The sequence below is a fragment of the Magallana gigas genome, chromosome 5 (genome assembly GCF_963853765.1).
Source record: "Magallana gigas chromosome 5, xbMagGiga1.1, whole genome shotgun sequence".
Lineage (NCBI taxonomy): Eukaryota > Metazoa > Mollusca > Bivalvia > Ostreida > Ostreidae > Magallana > Magallana gigas.
Genome location: NC_088857.1, coordinates 49,994,390 through 50,018,201, shown reverse-complemented (window position 1 = coordinate 50,018,201; position 23,812 = coordinate 49,994,390). Strand labels below are relative to the sequence as shown.

At 34.7% G+C, this 23,812-nt stretch overlaps 3 protein-coding genes across 3 annotated transcripts in view; 2 read left to right on the top strand and 1 right to left on the bottom strand.

Annotated features, from left to right (window-relative positions):
• The window catches only part of LOC105319997 (TPR and ankyrin repeat-containing protein 1), an 82,601-nt gene that overhangs the window by 6,055 nt on the left and 52,734 nt on the right, over window positions 1-23,812 (bottom strand). The window contains exons 12-27 of the mRNA XM_034449044.2: window positions 22,911-23,066; window positions 22,282-22,535; window positions 21,130-21,528; window positions 19,616-19,708; window positions 7,468-8,374; window positions 6,957-7,315; window positions 6,077-6,567; window positions 5,541-5,799; window positions 5,043-5,212; window positions 4,747-4,951; window positions 3,701-3,806; window positions 3,378-3,596; window positions 2,258-2,432; window positions 1,536-1,686; window positions 1,284-1,448; window positions 758-989 (exon numbers count right to left, since the gene is read on the bottom strand). Of these exons, the coding sequence (XP_034304935.1) occupies window positions 758-989; window positions 1,284-1,448; window positions 1,536-1,686; window positions 2,258-2,432; window positions 3,378-3,596; window positions 3,701-3,806; window positions 4,747-4,951; window positions 5,043-5,212; window positions 5,541-5,799; window positions 6,077-6,567; window positions 6,957-7,315; window positions 7,468-8,374; window positions 19,616-19,708; window positions 21,130-21,528; window positions 22,282-22,535; window positions 22,911-23,066 (4,341 nt within the window). The remainder of the gene's footprint in view (window positions 1-757; window positions 990-1,283; window positions 1,449-1,535; window positions 1,687-2,257; window positions 2,433-3,377; window positions 3,597-3,700; window positions 3,807-4,746; window positions 4,952-5,042; window positions 5,213-5,540; window positions 5,800-6,076; window positions 6,568-6,956; window positions 7,316-7,467; window positions 8,375-19,615; window positions 19,709-21,129; window positions 21,529-22,281; window positions 22,536-22,910; window positions 23,067-23,812) is intronic.
• Window positions 11,101-14,871, top strand: LOC117681792 (uncharacterized). Its single transcript, XM_066086141.1, has 2 exons — window positions 11,101-12,061; window positions 14,740-14,871. Exon 1 carries the CDS (start codon window positions 11,274-11,276, stop codon window positions 12,045-12,047), a length of 774 nt encoding a protein of 257 aa, XP_065942213.1. The 5' UTR covers window positions 11,101-11,273; the 3' UTR covers window positions 12,048-12,061; window positions 14,740-14,871.
• LOC136275897 (uncharacterized) lies at window positions 14,707-16,312 on the top strand. Its single transcript, XM_066086142.1, has one exon. It carries the CDS (start codon window positions 15,234-15,236, stop codon window positions 15,774-15,776), a length of 543 nt encoding a protein of 180 aa, XP_065942214.1. The 5' UTR covers window positions 14,707-15,233; the 3' UTR covers window positions 15,777-16,312.

The window sequence follows — 23,812 nt, the reverse complement described above, 5'->3', positions numbered from 1 at the left end:
CTATAACAAATAAAGAACACAATTTATTTTTCAAAATGAATCATATACATGTATATACCTACATATTTCCGTCAGCAATATTAAACTCTATTTAAACTGAATAAACTCGAGAAAATGCCGAGCATCTCAATAAAACATATTGCATTATTCTTCCAATACGCAAAAGATGATACAGAATTACCGATAGCCTGAATGAATTGCATTTTAGTTCTTTCTTAATACATCAGATGTTGCTTAATTTGCGCAGGTAAACAGTAAACTGTTTGATTTACCGAAGTCTCTGTTTGATTTGATACGTAAAAATCAGGAAATACAAGCGACAGTTCCCAGGTTAATGCAAAGCATAAATGAAAACGAAACGAAAATCACAACAAGCTAACACCACCGTCATATGTGAAAACTGTCAACACATTGAAATATTTAGCCTCAATTTACTTCACAAAATCGGCACCAATGTATTTTGCACGTTTGAAGGATTCCCTTTGTACACGAACTGTTGCACAACAAACAAATTCATCATTGTCAGATCGACCCTTTTATCATATAGTGTCATGGCTGCTTTTAACAAAGAACCTCGTTTTAGAATTATGGAATACGAGTCTTGGTAAAAAGGGTAAGCAAACCCGGGCCGGGGCAAAATGTGATCAGAATAGCTCGCTTGAGCTTTCAGCTCAGGTGAGCTAATGATATACTGATCATTTCATTAAACAAGACAAAGAAATCACCCCAAATACTATAAAAACTAATCAAAACACACCTGCTTCCTGAAACATTTTTGCTGCTTCCTCGATGTAGTTTTTATGGATTAAGAACTCCGTTCTCTCCCGTAGGTTTGGCAGTCGCTCTAGAGCTGCGATCATTTTCTCCTTGTTTTTGGAGCGGTGATAGGCCTCTGCTGCCTTATAACTCAAACTCTCCACTGTATGTCTGCGATCTGGAGCATTATCTATCAGAATTCTGGGTGGGGGCGTCAACTGTGATTCCAGTTTCTTCAATAAAACACAAACGATATGTAAAATCTCTAGTCAACATACTTAGTTCAAAGATCTATATTTTCATTATAAATGCTAAAATTCATTATGAAATAACAATAGCATTTTACATTGACTGTGGTGTGGAAAGAACATGAATCCTGCACTCTCTTTCAGTCTTGACAATACATAAAATGCATAGCAAATACTAAATCAATAACATATTACAAACAATTAACATTATTTGTCAAACATCTTTAATAATACTTCTGTAGAAACTAAAGAATGTTTATAAATTTAAATGTCACTAACCTTTCTAAGACTTTTGTATCGCTTCAGTGTATCAATGGCCATTTCATAGTGTTCGTTCTCTACCAAAGTCTCCACAGCCAGATTGAATTTCCCAAGCTGTTCATAGCACTTGCTTCCCTCAATTGGACGCTTAAGTTTACGATAAGTCTCTCCTGCTTTTTCCAACTGTGAAAAAAAATTTCAACCTGAAAAATCCCACAAGCTTCATGGAGCATTTTGCAGGAGGTACAAATTAAGTCTAGTGTTCACTACCTGATTCATTTTCTCATATAAATGAGCTACAAGCTCTCTCTCTCTGGAGTTCTGTAGACAGATGACTGCTTTGTTTGGCTGCTCACATTCCAAGAACTGTTCTGCTGCCAGTAAAAATCCTTCTTTCATTTTTGCAGGGGTCTCTTTCATTCTAAAGAATCAATTAAGAGATGAAAGAGATTTTGTAGAGCCTATCTTTAAACATGATCACCGTGACCTTGTGACCTTACTGTAGTTCGCTAGAGGCTCAGTTTTAACTTGGCACTGCTTCAAGGTATATGAGAAATATAGGGTATTAAATGAGGTTTTTGCTTGCAGGAGTAACCTTGACCTATGTTAAGTCATTATAGCCCCCCCCCCCCTTTCCCTTCCCCTAATGCATCATTGCATTAAATTTGATATCCTTGACCATGTACAAGATCAAAATACCATCAGACAGAGGAACAAACGAATGTACAAACTGATAAACAAATGTATGGGTGTATAACATGTACACATGAAATTCAAGTTAAAAAAAAAGAAGTTTGAGCTACAAAGATGAAGAGATCTTGCCACAAAAACCTTAGATTTAATAAGACTAAAAGACCAAGGGATTTTGAACTAACATACTAGTATTTTTTCATTCTTTCTCTCTTTTCTTCACAATCATTCTTCTCTTCGTTATTATTCTCCTTTAGATTCTAATGAATTTCAGTTGTTATCTTGTGAGGATGAGGACAAACCTTGAGGCTAAAAAGGCTGACTGATGTGCCTTGGCGATTTTTTCCATGTGGTAGTTCTTGCCGCGATTAAAACACTTGGCTGCTACCTCATACAAGGAGTGCTTCATGAACTCTCCCCCTCTCTGCAGCCATTGCTCTGTGGAAGACTCCTCTGCAAACATACCTCCAGCAGAGTCTAAAATAAAGACAGCACCATCAACACAATCACCGGTACCGGACAATCACATATGTTGTTTTAACTACTTAACAGAAAAAAGACTATCACAGCCACTCTTCTAATTCTAATGATTTAAAAAAACTTAACAAAGAAGAAAACCAAAAATAACTCTTAAGGAGGCCGACTTTAGTTTTCATTGTGCATGTTTTGGGGCATTCTAGTATGATACAGTTGATTTATACTTCTTATATGAGATTTTTTTGATATCATTTATAAAATTGATCACAATAAATAAAATAGAGATAAAAATATTCACATTTTTTAAGAATTTTTTTATTTTTAAAATGATTTTTCCGTTGTGGGGTAGAGGAGCGTTGACATTGCGCTTTTATGACGTTATGATAAACATAATGCTTTAAAGGAGTACGTTATAAGAAATAACATAAAAGAAAAAGTAAAAATTGTATGCCGTTGAAATTTTATATACAGAATGATGCTATCCTTAAGGACATTTTCCTTATTTTTTGAATGAATCCATTTTACCAATCTTCATTCATAATGATCCAAATATATAGCCAAATTTGGTGCATTTAAATATTTTGAGATGGCCCCAACTAAAAACCAGACGAATTTAGTATTTTTTACATATAAGGTAGAAAATGATTTTACTTATAAATCACATATAACAATTTGAGAAAAAAAGCTATTGTAGTATTTTTTAAATCTGCATTGATGTGCAGAAAATGACAGTTTCCTATATATTCCTATACTAAATGTACCTCTACTCTGAGATGGTCCCTAAAAAGAACCAGACGATTGATTTTCTTGAAACTTGACAAATAAACTAGAGTTGGTTTAAATTACATATGGTTAAAATATAAAGAGTTTTGCTATTGTAGTTTATCCAAAAAAAAACCCCAAATCGGCCTCCTTAAATGCAAAAATTGAGTTTTTGTTACATACCATTTTCTACTTCAGCACTAGTAATATTCCTTGTCAATTTGCGAGCCTTGAAATACTCAAACATAGGTGCTCTTTTGTCCCTATCCTCATCAAATATCCACACATTAACACGGGCCCTTGTGACTGTGGTGTACAGGTGCTTCAACTCTGAGTTCAAAACCTTATGTTGGTTGGGGTCAAAGGCTAAAGGTCGAGGACGATCACCAAGTTTGAGGACATCTGGAATGAGGGACAAACTTGTAAATAGCACTGAAATGTTTTACCTTTGGAAGAGACCGAGTTAAGGAAGCAAAATTTGAGAAATGCTTTTTTTCACTGTGTACCTGCATTAATTGACACCAAACTCTCTGAGCTGTGTATACTGCTCTGCTCGTTTGTTGCTGCCAACTTTTCAAGGAAATCTGTCACTACCCTCCATTCTTTAGTAGCCTACAATTGTAATGTTTAGTACACTTTCAATACCCCTGTAAAAACATTATCACAAACCACATGTAATTGTAGAAAAATGCATAATAAAATTTGTCAAAAACTTACTCATCATAATGCAGATATTAAATAAATGAAAGGGTATGAACAAAAATTCATTAAGGTTCAGGGCTCTACATTAACTTTTTCCCTACTTGTCCATTCGGACAAGTGACCAAGATATCAACTTGTCCGAACTTCAACTTCACTTGTCCAAAAAATTTTCAACATTAAAGATCAAATATTGTCAACTTGAAAACTACAGTTCTGAATTACTAAAATAAAGTAATTTATTGACTATTCTTGCTTTAATTAATAACCTGACTTTTTAAATGGAAACTTGGTGTCTTTCCTAAATGTATTGGTTCCATATAACATTAAACATGATTTGTCAGATTTGTCATGGCAAATTACAAGACATTTTAAATTTAGCATATGATCAGGTTTTACAAATACATGTAACTGTTATATTGATTTCTCAGCTGTTTTTTAAACTAAACATGGAAAGTCATCATAGTCTATTAATGATGAATGAAACCTAAAATAAATTACATTTTTTCTCATAATCCTTTATCTTTGCTACCTTTTCTTCCTTTCTTTTCGTAACATGTGTGTTTTGGTACTTTGTAAGAACTAAGATCCACACCTTTACAGTTCAATATTGAAAGTTGATTGTAGTTAGTGAACTTCAATCCCGATCAAGAGTAACTCAATTGCATTGCAATTTGATGTTGGGATCAAAATTCAAAATAACTAATCGATAAACTTATAACGAGACTACGGATAAACTTATCACAAAACTTTCTTTTCTTTTTAAAATGTTGGAGACTTCTTTATATACATTACCAGTCGGACAAGTGGACTGGTACCGGACAAGCGTTAATGTCGAGCCCTGAGGTTGTACCTGAGAATCTTTGAAAAAGTTGTAAAGTAGGATGTCATCAAACTCCAGCCCCTTAGCCTCGTAGATGGTTAGGATCAATCCAAGGTTGAGTTCCTCCGGAATGTTGTCCCGAGCAGCCCCATTTACAACTAAGATGGCTTGATGGGCGCCAAACTCAATGTGGGAAGTTTTTCTTTTGTTTCCACGTAGAAGCACAGCTAAATCACTGTAAAACAAGGTTTAGAAAAAAAAATCAACATTTAAATTCAATTTTGGACATGTTGCATATCTCAAGAATATTCTTGGTGGAGACATGCCTAAAGCTGCAGGATTCTAGAAGGACAGGGGGAGGTCCCTGGAACAGCCCTTGGTCCTTCTTCAGTCTGTCGAAAGATTCTGGGAAGAACTCGACCATCAGATCCAGGATACTGGAGGCCAGAGACAGAATTCCGGCGTGAGACCGGTAATTGTGGGTTAACTGATGGACCTAAAACACAACATCCCAAATCATAATCAGGAATTAGTACATGTAATTCAAGGACACCATAAAATGCAATAATGAACTCTACTGACACATTGACCATCATGTTCCAACACTCATCACAGAATAAGGATAGGATATGCCTGCAATTGCTATTAAAAGTTTTCAAAAATAAATTGAATTTGAAAAAAAATATAACTTATGAGGCATTTGTAAATGTAATACAATTTCAGTTAATTTAATTTTCATCAAATCAGACTTATCAAAACTGGTTAGAAAAGATTTAATCAAAAATATTCAGCCTACACAAGGGAGTAAAGATATCTAAAAATACCTTCTTTGGCACTTTTACACCCGAAGACTTCCCAATGGCATGAATGGACTTTTTGGCGTAGAAGAAGAGGGATCGGAGGTCATTGAACCTGAAGGCTATACCCCTCATGATGCTCTGGGCGGTGTCTCCAGTCAGGAACATCTCGTTAGGGGAGTGACACACCCTCAGAAGGAGACACAGTTCAGCTTGGGTAAAGTCCTGAGTCTCGTCCACATAAATCTGATGGATAATCCACTTCATCTCTTTCTCTTTCTTCAGCCTACAGAGAATATAATCTATTTTTATTTGAAATTCCTTATTATACATTTTAATGATGATTACTACTGTCTGTGTGGTTGCTGGTTCTAGTCAATACATACAGTTCTATTGATGATTACTATAGAATATGTGGCTAAACGTTTTTAAAAGTACATGCAAAGGAAACTTGATAGATGATATAGAAGGATTATGATTTGCAAAGTAATGTAAACCTCTTTGATTTTTAACATATAATAGCCAAGAAAAGAAATCTATCAATGTGTGGCCAAAGAACTAACCTGTTGAACACATTTTGAACTAAATCTGTCTCATCAAACAAGAATTTCTGTCTCTTGAAATGGTCATATTTCTTGAAAATATCATAGATGTGCTCCCTTTCCCCAGAGAAATTAGGGGCCCGCTTTCTCCCCAAATCCAAGTACTCTTCTTTGGACAGGTACCCTGAAGGCTTTGACAGAGCCTCAAAGGAGCCTCTGATGAAAGACATTATCTCCATCCAGATCAGAGAGGGGTGGTATCGTGTGGACCACTTCTTGCTGATCCGGGGCCAAACTTCCTCCGCGAACACTTCATAGGTCACCTCCCTCCGCGGATCCACTTTTTTACGCGGTCGATTCTGTGTACCCTGGTCGTTGTCGTCATCTTCGCTGTCATCAGCGTCCTGGTACTGGTCATCTTCATCCTCCTCATCTTCATCATCTGATCCTTCCTCTAGCATAGGAAGGAAGCTGAAAGCTCCATCTGACTCAGCCCATCCCTGGACTTCAACCTGTTATATGTGTGGATCAGAAAAAAAGTTTCACACATCGATAAAAACCCATACTTTCCAGTGCGAGCTGAAACCCACATAAAAAAAATTTGTTCTGTTGAGGCAACACTGAACAGATACATGAAGGGTCTTTCCAACCAAAAGACTTTTCATCTTTTTAGCTTTTTTTTTTTGAAAGGGTGAAATTATTACAGCAGAGATGTATTACATTTCATGGAGCAAAGCAGATCAATTTCTAATATTTCTCAACTTTTCACAGTACTGTTAATCTTTATCCACTACTCTTAGATTTATAAATAAACTAAGGTAAATGTAGTTGATTTCATACATAACATTTAAGACAAAACCAATCAATACATTGGAGAAACAAACATGTCTGCAGTTCCGACCTTTAAACTTCCATCTTCATTCCTCTCAAAGAAGCAAGACCCCTTCAGTGAGGCATCTAGCATCAGGAGCAGTTTCTTGGAGGTGATAAAGATGGGGAACTGGTTGTCCCCTAGGTCTTGAATCCTGTTAGGTAGGGGCTGTTCCTCCTGGGACACATACTTCTTGGTTACTTCACAGGTGTGGCTCAACTCCTTAAAGTTCTTCTGGACCTCACTGCACAGCACAACGTTCTTTGTAATAAAGACCTGGTGGAGATGATCATACAACTGGCCCTCTTCTTCCTCTTCCTCATTTTCAGCTGCTTCTGCAGGAGCTGCTTCTTCTTCTGATGTGTCTTCTTCAGAATCTTCATTTTCTTCTACAATGCATACAAAGAAAATTTAAACTTCATGTATTTTCAAAATTCAAAATTTCCTACTTTTTCAATAATCTCTGGCTATTGCATTTTTTTATTCCAAAACATTCACAATATTGAAACTTTTCACTCCATAGTACCAGTTTTTAACCTACCATCAACAACATCATCATCCTGTTGAAAGATCTGGCATCTTGGCAGCAGTTTGGAATCAGCAGCTACTGCCCCAGTCCAGTAAGACACAAACTGACTCCAAAGTCTGTACAGACAACAGGTGGTCTTCCCTGTTCCACTGCGACCCAGCAACAAAATAGGAGCCTTGGACTTAAGGTTGATAATGGCATGTTCCGAATCAGTGACCCTGAATGGGAAATCCACTTTCACTTCAAGATTTTGCAAAACATGGCTCACTAAGTTAGAGTCGAAATTGTAGAATTTCAGAATGTGGTATTCTGTCTCATTTGAACTGGCTGGAGGGTAGTATCTCTGCAAGCTTTCTTGATATTCCTTCAGGGCATTAACATCCAAATCAAAATCACTCTCAGCAAAGACCATTGGGAATCTCTTAACATTCCCTGCCTTGAATTGATCCTGTTTGACTCCCTTTAACTTTTTTTGAATTATACATTCCTCTCCTCTGGAATGGGATTTGATGATGCGCTGTACAGACTTAAATATTTTGTCATGGTCGAACACAATATCCCAGACTCTAATAACCTCCGAGTAAATCCTCCCTCCGCGGACCGGCTGGTCTGCTTCATCTTCAGCATACTGCAGCCTCTTCTCTGCATCCTCACTCAGTCTTGGTGAAAATGCTATCGCCAATTCCCAGATAATTCTGCTGGCGTCACTGAGCTTGACTTCGTACAGTTTGAGGGTAGGTGGGGCATTTTTCAGTTCCTTACACAGGTGCGTAGTCCATTCCCCTTTAGCAAGGAGCTGGATCTTTCTAATTATTCTCTGTTTCAGCGCGGGGAGAATTTTTTTGTCCCGTAGTTTTTTCCAGACATCAGCTGTACACTCTACTTCCCAATCCAAATTGTCAAAGACTTGTAGATCAATCTAAATAACATAAAATTTATGATTAAACAAATCTTGTTATTTTCCTTTATTTGGTTCCCAATAAGCCCAGGTATAATGCTATCATTATTAACACTCAAGTTATCTAATTTTTTTTTAGTTCCCGTTAATTCTAATATAATATGATTCACATTTAGACCTTTGAAACATTTAGTTCACTAGAAAATCTTTGATTTGTTGGCTTTTAAACCTTACCTGTATACTAAATTTTTACACCCGTACTTTCTAAACAAAGTTTACCCTGTTCCGTCCGTCCGTTCGTCTGTCACTTTTCACTTTCTCAATCTGCTCTTACATCCTATAACCAGCAAACTAAACTCTTGGAGTTTCATTTGGTGTGTCATGATGTTATTTTTTCAAAAGGTTTCAAATATTCTCTGGTAGTGGTGGTGGGCCGGGGGGGGGGGGGGGGGGGGTTTGTCAAATAATTGGTAAAAAGGACATTTTTTTTCACAAAAAACCCTGCTTCCTCGAACACCTCCTACATTTTCAACAAAAATAGACAAACCATCCATTGAAATATGTTTTTACGTGCAATATAGGATATTTTATTACAAAATGCCACAATATAGAGTCAACTCATTAGTGAAAGTCTGAAAAATGAAAAATAACTTTTGCAATTAAAATGACAGAAACTGTACCAAGGAAAGCTTATCAAAATATTTAAAGAGGTTCGTTCCTCTGTTTTGGGGTAGCCGTTTTGGGTCACCTCTATTCTTGAAATTTTGCATCATACATTGTTATTACTCATAAATTCATATTTTATAATGCTAATTAAACTATATTGACTAATAGTAAAGGAAAAAAACCCATATATATAGAGTATAGTAGGGGACTATACTTTGTGGCGGAAGGTTTTAAAGAAGAAAATGAACATTTTTCATAACTCAGTTGTTTTAGAGTACCGTCACTTTAGCTTCCTTATTTTCAATGCAAACAAAATTTCCAAATATTTCGTGCATTAGAATATCTTCATTTTCTTATGAAAAACATATTTTTACAATTTTTCAGTATTTCCATCGACACATATAGGCAAATCTAACTTAAATTTCAAAGAAAAATGAATCCCAATTTTTGCCTAAAACTTGCTTATTTCAGACTTATTTAAGACTTTAAAACAATTTCATTACATGTTTAATCATTAATGGATAAAAATAGCGTTTTATCAGTGCAAATAGGTCAAAATATCAATTAGAGGAAGAAATTGTAACATTTTTTATTGATGATGATTTTATTTATTTTAAATGGTATTTTGTATTTGTTGTCATGGTTCATTCCAATAAAAAAATATAGAGGAAAGGACGATTTATGTGCAATCTGCATTTTCAGTGCAGAAAGGTCATATCAAAAACAACGTAGCGCCGAATGAAGTATATAGACCCCAAAATTTTGATTTGAATTTTGGTTATGCTATGTGTGTAGATTTTTTAAAAATACTTTAGAAAAAAACCTTAAAAACTTTTGATAGAGGATCGAACGTCCTTCAAGATGATGATACAGCATTGGCAAAGGGTGCTCACTGATTAAGAGAAAGAAATACCTACATATACCAGTTTGCCCAAATATTGTGCTACTACATGTAGTATGCTTACTTGTATTATTCAACATCATAATAATAATCTAATTAGAACAAAATATGATTCCCTTTCGCTGATCGCCACAAAAGAATGATTTATGCATGTTAATTAATCCTATTCTGCACATCGAAAAACACATGAAACCCATATAGCATAAGAACTGCGTAAAACTAGAATTCGAGTTTGTTATAATTATATAGAGCATGCTTTCTATGACATCAAATGTGAAGATTATTGATTAATTTAAAATTGACATGCAAACTGTCCAACTCCAGATTGTACATAAAAGGCCGATAACATGTATCTCATCCTTTATGAAAATCATATTTTTTAAAAACTACCAGAAATAGCATGTGACCTTTTTTTTTTTTTACTAACACTGCTACAAGATAGCGTTATTTAGGAGCAAACACTCGATGCGGGTATTGCTGTTTAATGAAAACATCTAGTTTTTTTTACCTGTAAATATAATATCCATGTATAGGAAAAGGGCCTAAAATAGACCCCTAAAATGAACACTACAAACTTACTCTACATACATGTTTATTCATTTTTGTTACAGATATAAATGTAATGTTTTCATAGTATTTAAAAATTATCCAAATGCCTTTCATTGAGAAATATGATATCATAAATTAGCCTTTTCCCAACATTTTGTACAATGCAATGCACTTAATTAACACATTTGGTTCAATAAAAAAATTAAATTTAACAGGTTTTTTAAAAACACTATTTTAATAATAGAAATTATTTTATAATGAGAGTGTTTTACCGAGTTTTATATAATAACTTATAATATTTATATTTATATAATATATAATTATAAATATTAAAATATATTATATTTTATATATAAATACTTTATATTTATATATATATATATATATATATATATATATATATATATATATATAAAGCACAGAGAAATTCACTTTTGTTGGAGCTCTACCTTCCGCCCCGACCGAGACTTGAACTCACGACCTCTGGAACCCATTCTCCTAGCAGTGAGCGGCCACCGCGCTCCCCACTCGGCCATCTAGGCAAGACAAACAAATCTTGCTTTCGATGACTAACGGAACCTAGCGCGCTTGAAGATATCTAATAGTGTTGCTAATTGCAACATTTTATACATTAATTTATCATAGGTACTAGAACACATGTTATATGTTTTGGTTTTATATATTTAAAACAGTAGCCATTGGCTACTATTTATAGCATATAACCTGTAGAACAGGTATTCAAGTTAAGCACGATTTTCACTCATTCGAAGGCTTTTCTTTGCCGCATTTGCACGTACATGTAATATGTCTCGACCAGTTAATGCCGATGATATAGTGATTGAGAAAGAGAATGAACAGAGTGAATCTGCGCCTGACCTGACCGACGTAGTAAATTTATTTACTACTGTTATAAAAAACCAGTTTGAAGAGTTAACAGAAAAACTACAAACGGAGCAGTCTCAGAATTCCGAGTATTTGCAGAAGAAGGTGAAAGAAAATATCGGGAATAAGCTGAAATCGGAGGGTAACAAGATCCAGTTCGAGTTTAATGAAGGGCTTAAAGAGAAGGTCCTTAAATTGGAGAAAATTGTGAAATCGAAAGGTGATCACAAATCATTGTTGTTAATCAGCGAGATAATTCACGACATCGATACCCGTAATAAGCATATCAGAATCGCCGACTCGTCACCAGCAGGCTGGAAAACGGTGAATGAATACAAGGCCAGTGATATTGCAGATGATTCAGAGGATGAAAAGAAGATCCGTAGTGCGGAAAACCGCGCCCTCAGGAGTGTCAAGCAGTTCCGTCTTAAATACAGGCCGCGCCCATATCAAAGTGTCCCGAACAGAGGCTATGTGTCCGCCGCTGCTGGATCCGCCGCTCAATTGGCCGCTCAAACTCCTGCTCTTGTTAGCGCTTCTCAGCCTTTTCTCGCCTACCCCAAGCAGGCGTATTTTCGTGGGAGACAGAGAACCCCACAGCCAACCGACGTTTGCTTCGGATGCTTTAAGTATGGCCATTGGAAGAACAAGTGTCCCGCTGGAAACAACTTCCAGACAACAGAGCAACAGAAGTGAAGTTCTAGTGGAAGATAAGTATTTTGATATCAATTGTGAAAGTGATTCTGAAATTCTTCAGCACATTGATTATTTTGATGTAATTGATAACGAAAAATCATTTATGTACACAAAGGGTATAAAGAAAAGCTTATTTAGACATATATCATTTTGGGAGAGTATGAATACTTATGACTCAATTTTGAAAATAATAAAATCGGGTTATGATATTCCGTTTACTGCCAATCCACCTTCTATGTGCATGAATAACAACAAGTCTGCATTACGAAATGATTCCTTTGTATCTGATGCTATTCAACAGTTATTTTTGTCTGAATGTATTGTAGAAGTTCCCTTCCAGCCGTTCTTTGTCAGTCCTTTAAGCGTGGCCGAAAACAAAAATAAAAAACGTTTAATTTTGGATTTGAGCACTCTGAATACTTACATTAAAAAAGAACGCATTAAATTTGAAGACTGGAAAATAGCTTTAGAATACTTCAGACAAGATTGTTTTTGTATCAAGTTCGATTTACGTTCAGGTTACCATCACATTGATATTTCTACTAAGTCCCAGACTTATTTAGGTTTTTCATGGAAGGACAAGTTTTACTGTTTTACGGTTTTACCATTTGGACTTAGTACAGCGCCGTATGTATTTACTAAATGCTTGCGCCCTATTGTTAAATACTTTAGAGAAAACTGTATAGACATTGTTTTGTACTTAGATGATGGTTTAGTGTTGTCAAATACAAAAAATCAGTGTGAGAATGTTTCAAAATTTATTCAAGATACGTTGGACAAGGCTGGTTTTCTGGTTAATATCGAAAAGTCTGTTTTTCAACCAGTTCAGCAGTTAGAATGGTTGGGTTTAGTTTGGAATTCGATCGACTTTACATTGTGTATTCCAGAAAGGCGTATTGATGACTTAAAGTCTTCATTAGAGTGTTTGTTAAAATTAATGCCTAAAGTTACGGCGAGACAACTTGCTAAGGTGACAGGTAAAATTATTTCGCTCTCTCCCGTCTTCGGGAATGTTTGTAGAATTATGACACGCTATTGTTATATGAAAATAGTGTCAAGGTCGTCTTGGGATAGTGTTCTCAATTCAGAAAAAATGGAACACGTATTGAAAGAGTTGAACTTTTGGCTTTTGAATATTTTTGTATCTAACAAAAAGAAACTATGTAGTGTTTTTGAGAAAGATATTGTTGTTTATTCTGATGCAAGTAATGTAGCAGCAGGGTCTTATACTATTGATGTAAATCAAGAGGTTTTTCATTTAATGTGGAAAGAGCATGAGGCTAAGAAAAGTTCTACGTGGCGTGAATTAAGAGCCATTGAACAAACTGTGAAATGTTTTCAAGACAGATTTGCATCAAAGACTATTAAGTGGTTCACAGATAATCAAGCATGTGTAAAAATAGTGCAATGTGGGAGTATGAAATTGGAATTACAAGAGTTAGCCATGAATATTTTCTCTGCTTGTATTCAGAAAGGTATTAATATTGATATTCAATGGATTCCAAGACAAGAAAATATCAAAGCTGATTATATAAGCAATATCATAGACTATGAAGATTGGGGTGTGACAAAGGAATTTTTCCGATTCATGGATGAATTGTGGGGTCCACATACAATAGATCGCCTTGCAAATTCCTATAATAAAAAGTTGGAAAGATTTAATTCCTTGTTTTGGAATCCAGGTTCAGAAAATGTCGATTGTTTTTGTCAGAATTGGAGTGATGAAAATAACTGGCTTGTGCTACCTGTTATTCTGATAATTAAGACTATCAAATATCTTGTGAGCTGTAAGGCCAAGGGTACTCTTATTGTTCCAAAGTGGAGTTCTTCACCTTTTTGGACTTTTATTTTTGGGAAAAATCTAAGCTATCGTGGTTACGTACAAGAAGTAATCGAATTTAAAAACCCCCAAAATATTTTTCAACAAGGATTGAACAAAAACTCTATATTTGGATCTAACAATTTTTGTACTCCCGTGTTGGCCGTAAGATTAGATGCTGGTAAATGTTGATGTATTGTTGCTGAAATAAAAAAGTTGATGTTTTTGAACATATAATATCTTTTTACTTTGTTTTACATTCAAGTCTTGATACATACATTTTGACGATTAATTGATCGGGGTGAATGATACTTTATATAGTAAATAAAAATGTTTGGAGTTAAGTCCTGGTACATAGCATGGTGTAGCCAGTTGAAATGAGCAAGTCCTGGTACATAGTATGGTGTAGCCAGTGGAGTTGAGTAAGTCCTGGTACATAACATGGTGTAGCCAGTGGAGTTGAGTAAGTCCTGGTACATAGCATGGTGTAGCCAGTGGAGTTGAGCAAGTCCTGGTACATAGCATGGTGTAGCCAGTTGAATGAGCAAGTCCTGGTACATAGCATGGTGTAGCCAGTGGAAATGAGCAAGTCCTGGCATATAGCATGGTGTAGCCAGTGGAGTTGAGTAAGTCCTGGTACATAGCATGGTGTAGCCAGTGGGTATGAGTAAGTCCTGGTACACAGCGTGGTGTAACGAGTGGATATGACTTTGGTATATAGCTAATGCATGATATTAAGTGTATATGATACTTATTTATATGTTTTAAAAAGGTATAAAACAACGTTATCATGAATGTGATAAATACATGGCTTGATATTTTCATAAAATCTGCATCGTTATTCTGTCATATTGATTGGTGTTTTTTGTTTACGTTTTTCAGACATTTTTTCTGTGGGGAGATGGAAGGAAGTCCTCTCCAGAAATGATAACGAGGATCAGCGCATATCAGCTCTGAAAAACGCAATCCCAGAGTATTGTTTAAAATCAAAAGCGAAAAACACATGTAAAAAATACAAATATGCTTTTAACGCTTTTTGCAAGTGGTGTTCTTCCTTTATACCCCATATTAGCCCTTTACCAGCTTCAGAGACAAACGTCGCTATATACATTATTCACTTGTCGACTAAATTCCATTCTGTAGCTAAAATTCAAGAAGCGGTATATTCTATAAGTTGGGCTCATTCTCTAGGAGACTTTAAAAATCCATGCGATTCCACTCTTGTCAATTCAGTGAAAGAAGGAGCTATAAGATCAGTCAGCCATACCGTAAAGAAAAAAGAGCCGATTTCACCGGAAGTGTTATCAAAATTAGTGAAAAAATTTGGAAAAGAATCGGATTCCTTACAAGATATACGATTGTGCTGCATGTGTTTAATAGCATATGCTGGATTTTTGCGTTTTTCCGAACTGATAAATTTGAAAAGATCTAACATATGTATTTTTGATTCTCATGTTTCGTTGTTTATAGAAAGAAGCAAGACCGATGTATACAAAGAAGGAAGCACTGTGGTTATTTCAAGAACTCCAAATGATACATGTCCTGTAGCTATGTTAGAGAGATATTTACGGAAAGCAAATATTATGCCTTTTTCTGAGGAATTTATTTTCAGGTCCATACTTTACTGTAAGAAATCCAAGTCTTACAAACTTAGAAATGGTAATAAACCATTATCGTATACTCGAGCAAGAGAAATATTGCTCGACGCACTAAAGTCTTTAGGTTTAGAATCCGGTAATTTTGGTTTGCATAGTCTTAGATCGGGGGGTGCTACAGCTGCTGCTAGCAACGGCATTACTGATAGACTGTTTAAGAAACATGGTAGATGGAAATCCGAGAAAGCCAAAGATGGCTATGTTCAGGAAAATTTATTAGAAAAGTTATCGGTTTCGAAAAAATTAGGTATTTAATAAGATAACATTGTTTTTGCCACTTTTCACATTATTGTGTTCTTTCTTTATTGTCGAAAATGCAGCAAAATAAGCGCTTCCTTCACTAATCATGTGTTTTGTTATTATTGTAAATAATTTATGTTCGGTTGAGTGGAACGAATAAGAACATAAATTAATTTATCATAGGTACTAGAACACATGTTATATGTTTTGGTTTTATATATTTAAAACAGTAGCCATTGGCTACTATTTATAGCATATAACCTGTAGAACAGGTATTCAAGTTAAGCACGATTTTCACTCATTCGAAGGCTTTTCTTTGCCGCATTTGCACAATCCCCACCCACCCACCCACTTATTAAGTGACATTTAAAAATCAAGGACTGTGCACTATGTAAAATGTTTTATTTCAGAAAGAAGTTTGAAGAATCTTTATATGTATTTGTACGTGTAAATAAATGCAGCAAAATAAGCGCTTCCTTCACTAATCATGTGTTTTGTTATTATTGTAAATAATTTATGTTCGGTTGAGTGGAACGAATAAGAACATAAATATATTTTTACAACAGAAATATTCAGATGTCCTACTCAATCTCATAAGCTAATAGTGCATATCGTTTCGAATATCTTTATTTTTTAACAGTTTTGTATATATATATGTACCTCAAGTACCTGTGTGCATAGATTGAGAATATCTACAAGTGTTGTTAATTTAAAGATTCTGTTAGGTAATCCACATGATAAAACGATACAAGATAGCTCTCTTAATTTCGTCAGCTTTTACTGCATTATGTTACAAATATATCCTTTTCCAGACAGTTTTTCCCAATATATCTCAAGTAGCTGTACATATAGATTAAAGATATTTTCAAGTTTTGTTCTGCAACATTCTATAAGGTCTTCAACATGATATTACGACACAAATACTCAGATATCTTTCTTTATCTCGTCAGCTACTAGTGCATTTTGTTTCAAATATTCAAATTTTAGACTGATCTGTCCATTTAACTCAAGTTGATGTATATATAGATTGAAAATACCTACAACAAGAGCTGTTAACTGCAACATTCTATTAGGTCATCTAAATAATACTACGACACAATTACTGCGATGTCTCTCTTAATCTTGTCAGCTACTAGGTCATTTCGTTACTAAAATCTCCATTTTTAACAGTTTAGTCGAGATATATCAAGTAGCTGTACATATAAATTAAAGATTTCTACAAGTGTTGCTAATTGCAACATTCTATTAAGTCATGATATCACGAAACAATTATTCAGAGATCTCTTTCGTCGGTTACAAATTCATTTTGTTACAATTTTCTCCTTTTTAACAGTTTTGTTTATATATCTCAAGCAGCTGTATATATAGATTGAAAATATCTACAAGTGTTGTTAATTGCAACATTCTATTATATCATCAACATAATATTATGACACAATCTCCATGATATCGCTGTTTATTTCGTCAGCTACATGTAATCCAGAAGTGGTGTGAATCAGATGTGGATACTAAAAAACTCTGAACAAATATTAGAAATTTTGAGGTCACAAAATCTTACCAAAATCAATAACATAAAAACGTACGATTTTTCAACGCTTTATACAACCACTACCCATGACAAATTAAAATCTAGACTTTTTGATATCATTGACAGTTGTTTCTTCAATAAAAACAAAAGTCGTAAAAATGCTTACCTTGTCATTGGAAATCTAAAGAATTATTTTGTTAAAAAACCATTCTGATTGCACACACAAGTACTTTGAAGTTGACATTATATAAATAGTGCCTGTTTGGGAGGGTAACAGTTGAAATTGACACCCCTCGAAAACCATTGTCAACCGACGCGAAGCGGAGGTTGACAATGGTTTTCGAGGGGTGTCAATTTCAACTGTTATCCTCCCAAACAGGCACTATTTATTTTGTTATACTGAATGTCTTAATTTTTAAGAAAATTTTACTGCTTTTATATAGGAATAACGTGAATTCTACAGCGAACCGTACGCGCATAATTTTCGCGCATGTAACAATTTTTAATGTTACCCGTTGCTAAGTGCGTTGCTAACGCTGAGGGTAATAGAAAGAATTATGAACTGCGTCTTAACCAATCAGATTTCAGTATTTAACATGAAAGTATAACAATAAAAAATATTTGAGTTTCTCATAGAAAACATCAATGTAGTGTTTGGAAATCAAGTCTCCCAACAATCTGTTGGAATTTCCATGGGTCCCAATTGTGCCCCATTGTTAGCAGGTCTTTTTTTATATTGTTATGAAGCAAAATTTATTAAAAAACCTGTACGTGAAAAAAAGAAATCACTCGCATTCAACTCAACATTCAGGTATATCGTTGACGTATTATCAATTAACAATTGTTACTTCCATACTTACGTCGACTCAATATACCCCCGTGAACTTGAAATAAAAGATACCACAGAGTCTTCGTCATATGTTTCATATTTGGATATTTCACTGGAAATGGACATTGATGGTAACCTAACAACAAAACTTTATTATAAACGCGATGACTTCTATTTTTCTATAGTCAACTTTCCTTCATCACCTGCATTTGGTGTTTTTGTCTCGATACGCAAGGGTATGCTCTTCGTATGAACAGATTCTAAGGAGAGGCAAGCTATTGACAAACAAGTTGACAAAACAGGACTACCAACAGTCTCTTTTCGTAAGTTCTATGGTCGATACAACGACCTTGTCAGCAAATACAATCTTCAACTGGGTCGCATGCTGACTGACGTTTTTCACACTAATTGTTAGACCATATTTAATCACCTTTTTGTCTACGGATTTTTCGTTTTTTCCCGATAACGACAAAGAGCACACGGCGGGTGTGACCGGTCAGATGGTTGAGATGGTTGACGGTTTGTTATTGTCATTTTTTTCATTCATGAAAATATATCTACAATGTACCGCAATAGACACAGACAAATATATTTTGTGGTTTTTAAGGCCCTTTTAAGAATAGGATACCTTACTTTGAGGCAAAGTTACAACTTAAATAAGCAAGCTTAGACATTTTTCTCAACAAATGGTTGTAGAGAGGACACCAATGTACCCCCTTCATACTTTTTTGCAGTTTTTCAAATCTTTAAAATAAGTATGTAGCTGTGCAGTGCGACAGCTGTTCTGGATACTTTTCAAACAAAATGACATATAGTACTTCGTATTTATTATTTTTATATCTTTTGGCAACATTTTTGGCCAGTTTTGAGCAGAAACAAGCTAGTTCAAGAATTGTTTACATTCTTATCCTCAAATGTACAAGATGGCTCATCCCTCTTAACAATGATGATTCTGCAGTGTATGGCGGCTTTAAAGCGATGATACAAATACAAAAATAATACTTCATACAAAGTAACATCAATATGAACATAAATATAATGCGCGGTATTCAATTTGTCTGCACCGCCTTGGTGTGCTATAAGACCGACGACATCCAAAAAATAAGCATTTAATGCTTAAATGTACCTGAATATCATTGAGTTCTTCAATTTACTGTACACCTTGTAATTGTTTGATATGCCTGTAAATTCACGCATTATTTAATTAACCTGTAAATCCTTCGTTATTTACTATATCTGTAAATCCTGTATAGTTCTATGTACCTGTAAATCAATGTACTTTCGGTTTACCCGTAGATCAAAGTACTGTTTGTATGTGTTTGGTTCACCTCTAAATCCTGCATTGTTTGGATGACCTGATAATTGTTATAGGTTTTGGTTTACCCTTAAAAAATACTTGTATTGTTTCGTTTGCCTGTTAATATTTCCAAAACATGTTTATCTGTTAGTTGTGACGTCATCTGGATTACATGGCAATACCTGAGTCAATAAGCTAACCTTTAAATCTTCTTTCCCTTTATTCTTCTCTTCCGCTTGTCCCTCTTGCTCCTCCACCTTATGCACATCCATTTTGTTCGCTCTAGCAGGTGTCTGTTAACAAAACATTATCAATAACTACCATTGGAGCTGCATACTATACCAAGAGGCCAACTGGTCACATTTATCACATTTACAACAATAAAATGTAACATAAGTAGATTGGCAAAGGTTTCTAATGCTTTACTACAGTCATCGCCGGAAACCCATGGCCAGACTATAATTCGCTTACAGACCTTGGGTCAGTTCTATTCGTTCTATTGAATAATTAGCATTATCAATTTACCAGATATTTCAAAAACTCTTTAGTTCTTGGTGGCTTAGAATTCCAATCATGTAATGAAATCATGCCATTGTTGATAAATTAATGAGTAAGCATTAACAGGATTTGTAAGATTTTCTATATTAAAGTTTAAAGGAGCCAATCAGAATCCATGAGCTCGAGAAAAAGTTTAATGAGTTGGCTCACGGTCAATAAGCGTATACGAGACTAACCGTGGGTTTCTGGTGATATACTACAGTTAAAAATCTAAGAAAATAAAATCAGCTTAATGGATTCACATACAAAATATCTTAAAAATATCGTACAATAGATCCTGCACCCCAAAAAAATTCCTCGGCAAATTCTTACACATATTGATCATTGTAGTTTTCGAGAAGATAATCAGACTTAAACAACTGTTTATATATGGATTATAAACAAAGAATTGTCCTGGGCCAGAAATCAAACAGTTTTAAAGAATCAAGAATATATCAAAATGCTTGCATATAAACAAAAAACATAAAAAATAAAAATTAAGTTTTTGTGAATACTTTAAATGTTTTCCTTTGTAGAATTGAACTCCCCTCATTGTGGCCCCTCCCTACCCCGAGCACCATACTTTAAAGAGACTTGAATCTTTACTACTTGAGGATGCTTCCAAACAAGTTTCAGCTTTTCTGCCTGATCAGTTTCAGAAAAAACAGATTTTTAAAGATTTACTTTATATCTTTCTATATAGAAATTCGAGCCCCCATTGTGGCCCACCCTACCCTGAGTATCATGATTTGAACAATTTTGAATCTACGCTACGTGAGGATGCTTCAACACAAGTTACAGCTTCTTTGAGAAGAAGTTGAAAATGTAAAAAAAATTACGAACAGACAGACGGACGCCGGAGAAAGAGAAAAAAAGACCAGAAAAGCTCACTTGAGCTTAGGAGTGTTATCAATGACAGTTTGCTTCAGGCATGTTTTGTTGTGAATGTATTTGTGATTTTAATTGAATATCAAATTATTTCTTTCAACATATTTCAATGACCATGCTTTGTACCAAGTGTGTTTAAGTTTTGTGAAATAATTGAACAGTTTGAAATAGATTACTAAAAAGGTTAAAGAAACAAACTGGTGATCAGAGGTGCGCTGCATAAGCAAATTATTCCAAAAAGCAAAGTTATCATTCCAATTTATTTTTACAACATCTGTCACATCACTACCTTTAACAATTGAGTCTCCTGAGAATCAATAGTAACCTTTGATAAGTCCTTTTCTTCTGTTGCCAATTTCTTTTGTCGGAAGTTTGGAATCTCATCCTTCACAACCACTTTTGGATTAAAGAAGGTATAAGGAATATCCGGCAAATTGTAAATCAATTCTTCAATGTGTCTTTTAATAACTTTTTTGTTTATGGGGACTGTCTGTTGATCTGTTGCGTATCTGCTTTTTTCAGGTCTGGGATGATTTTTTTCTTTTCTTTCATACAATGAAATATCTTGCTTATCTTCTGCATGGTGTTCTGTCTGAATTTTTGGGCCTTCGAAACAAAAAGCTCTGGCTTTTAGTTTTCGTTTAGGCTTTGAAGTTTTCACAAATGCTGTCATTTTCATTTTGAAGAACTGGGTCAAAGAAAATGGTAATTAATTATTAGCATGTTCTTTTCAATGGTTACATGTATATCCAATAATGAATTGTGATATAAGAAGGACACAAATTCAAATTCAAAACCAATAACATGCAATAATTGGTTAAAGTTGCTTTTTAATAGGTTTAAGCAGATTTAATTTTCATCATTTCTGATATTTTATATCTATTTAAGTATTGAATCATTATTTTTTGAAAGATAGAGTCTCATAACTGCAGCGATGTGTGCATACAAATTGAGTAATACGCGCTAGCGCGTTATGAAAATTTGTATGCACAAACCGCTGCAGTTATGAGACTCTATCTTTCAAAAAATAATGATTTAATGCTTATATTTACATTTTTTTTAACTTCTTGCCTTGTCTGCAATTGTGATTTATACGTTAAATTTTCTGTTTTATCCTAAGGGTAAGTTCAAATTAATGGAAGAGCCACTGTAACAGCCACAAGCGTGAATTTTGATTCTCGCTTGTGACGTTGTATTTTACAGCGTTCAACGTTTGTGACGTAATAATAAAACTAGTCATTCTAACCTTTGAGAACCCTGTGTGTGCTACGGTCTTATAAATGCAGTGTCTTTTCACATACTTTACATGCAAGAAATATTTGGAATGTAAATATTTAAATGTACATATCATTAAGTGATGTGATATGTTCAAATGCATGCTTTCCTCTTAAATTCCACTTTAAAGCTAAGTAAACCGCTATGCCAAAATTAGTATGCATACCTGTAAACGTCTGTTATTCTTAGAGTTGAGGTAGTCCTTAGGAAGTTTTCCCTCTTTGTTGAACACTGAGGCACTCACATTCTTGTCACATAGAAGTTCTGTTGCCTTCTGAGTGGTGACAGTATATTTGGCTTTGGCTACCAAGTGGAATAGACCGTCTCCATCTGAATTGATCTGTGCTGGGTCTAGTATGGGATACTTCTCTGGATCTTTCTCATACAAATCGAAGAAGTAGTTCAAAATCGAAAAATTTCCTAAAAGAAATATCGTATGGTAAAGCATTAATTGTCATTAGGTACCAAAGAAGGCAGTTCACACATAACGTTCTCAGTTCAAATGACAATAACTATCATTATTTAATCTTGAGCATTTTATCTGATAGAATGGAAGGCAATATAGTATATCTGGTTATTATTGAGTTTATCTATTTCCCCCTCAAACTTTCTCACCGCAGTATAGAGTAAGCAGAAATAATTTCAGGTATTATTTCTTACTAAAATGCCTGATGCAAATAAAAAACATGTCCATTTACGCATATTTTGTGAATCCGATAATCCCCATAGACAGAATATGGAATTAAAATAGAAAATATGAGTAGTTTTACACTTATATTTAAATTCTATTCTGACCTTTGTCTCTTTCCAGGGCTATAGACAATGCAGCATGTATCGGTGTATCCCCGTAATTAATGGTGAGATGGACCGGGTTTGCGCCCGACTTCAACAAAACTTCTAATACTTTGAATTGACACTCTTGTACAGCAGCAAGAATTGCCAACTTTCCATCTGAAAAACATTTAAAAAGTGATGAAGACCTTACCGATTTAAAAATTCAGATTTCTGATTACAGTTTTCGCATAATAATAAAGTAATATGATTTATGTTTTCTTTAAAAAAAACCCAGATTATATATTATTATGGTTTATAGCGTGCGTAGCTTGCCGGCGCACAGCGCCGGAGCGAAGCGAGCTCTACCTGCAAGGCGTGTGTGAATAGAAAATTCGGACTAGTTGCACATTCATTCAACGGATTTTTTGGCGTCAGTAAATCTGACCAGTAATGCATTGTTTTAATCGTCCAATTAGTTCTCTGTAATCATGGCAATTTTTATCACTTCACACTCTCACGAGAATCAGCAAGACAATATAAAAACAATAACGATGTATACGACATACAGTCAGTGCTACCTCTAAAGTTCACCTCAGTACACTCTCAATCAAAAATAATCGAGTGACGTCACAAAGGTTTACACATTGATCCGATAGATTTTTTTCAGCGTCAGTAAATTTTGACCCACAATTCATAGTACCAATGGTTTCCAAACTCACGTTCTCGCGAGAATCAAAGTGAAACTTTTGAGAAGCATATAAGATTGTAATTTTAAGAACATCATGCTTTTTAAAGTAAATAATAAAGTATACTTTGCGTACTTTTATTTCTCAGGGGAGTTTTAAAGAGTCAGGCGACACTTAACCAACGTCAGCTTTGACGTCACAATAAGCACTGATAAGGGGAAATTACTCTAATTGAAG

Bases quoted from the DNA above. Each gene is read 5' to 3' on its own strand.
- LOC117681792 (XM_066086141.1), top strand. From the start codon at position 11,274: ATGTCTCGACCAGTTAATGCCGATGATATAGTGATTGAGAAAGAGAAT.
- LOC136275897 (XM_066086142.1), top strand. From the start codon at position 15,234: ATGTGTTTAATAGCATATGCTGGATTTTTGCGTTTTTCCGAACTGATA.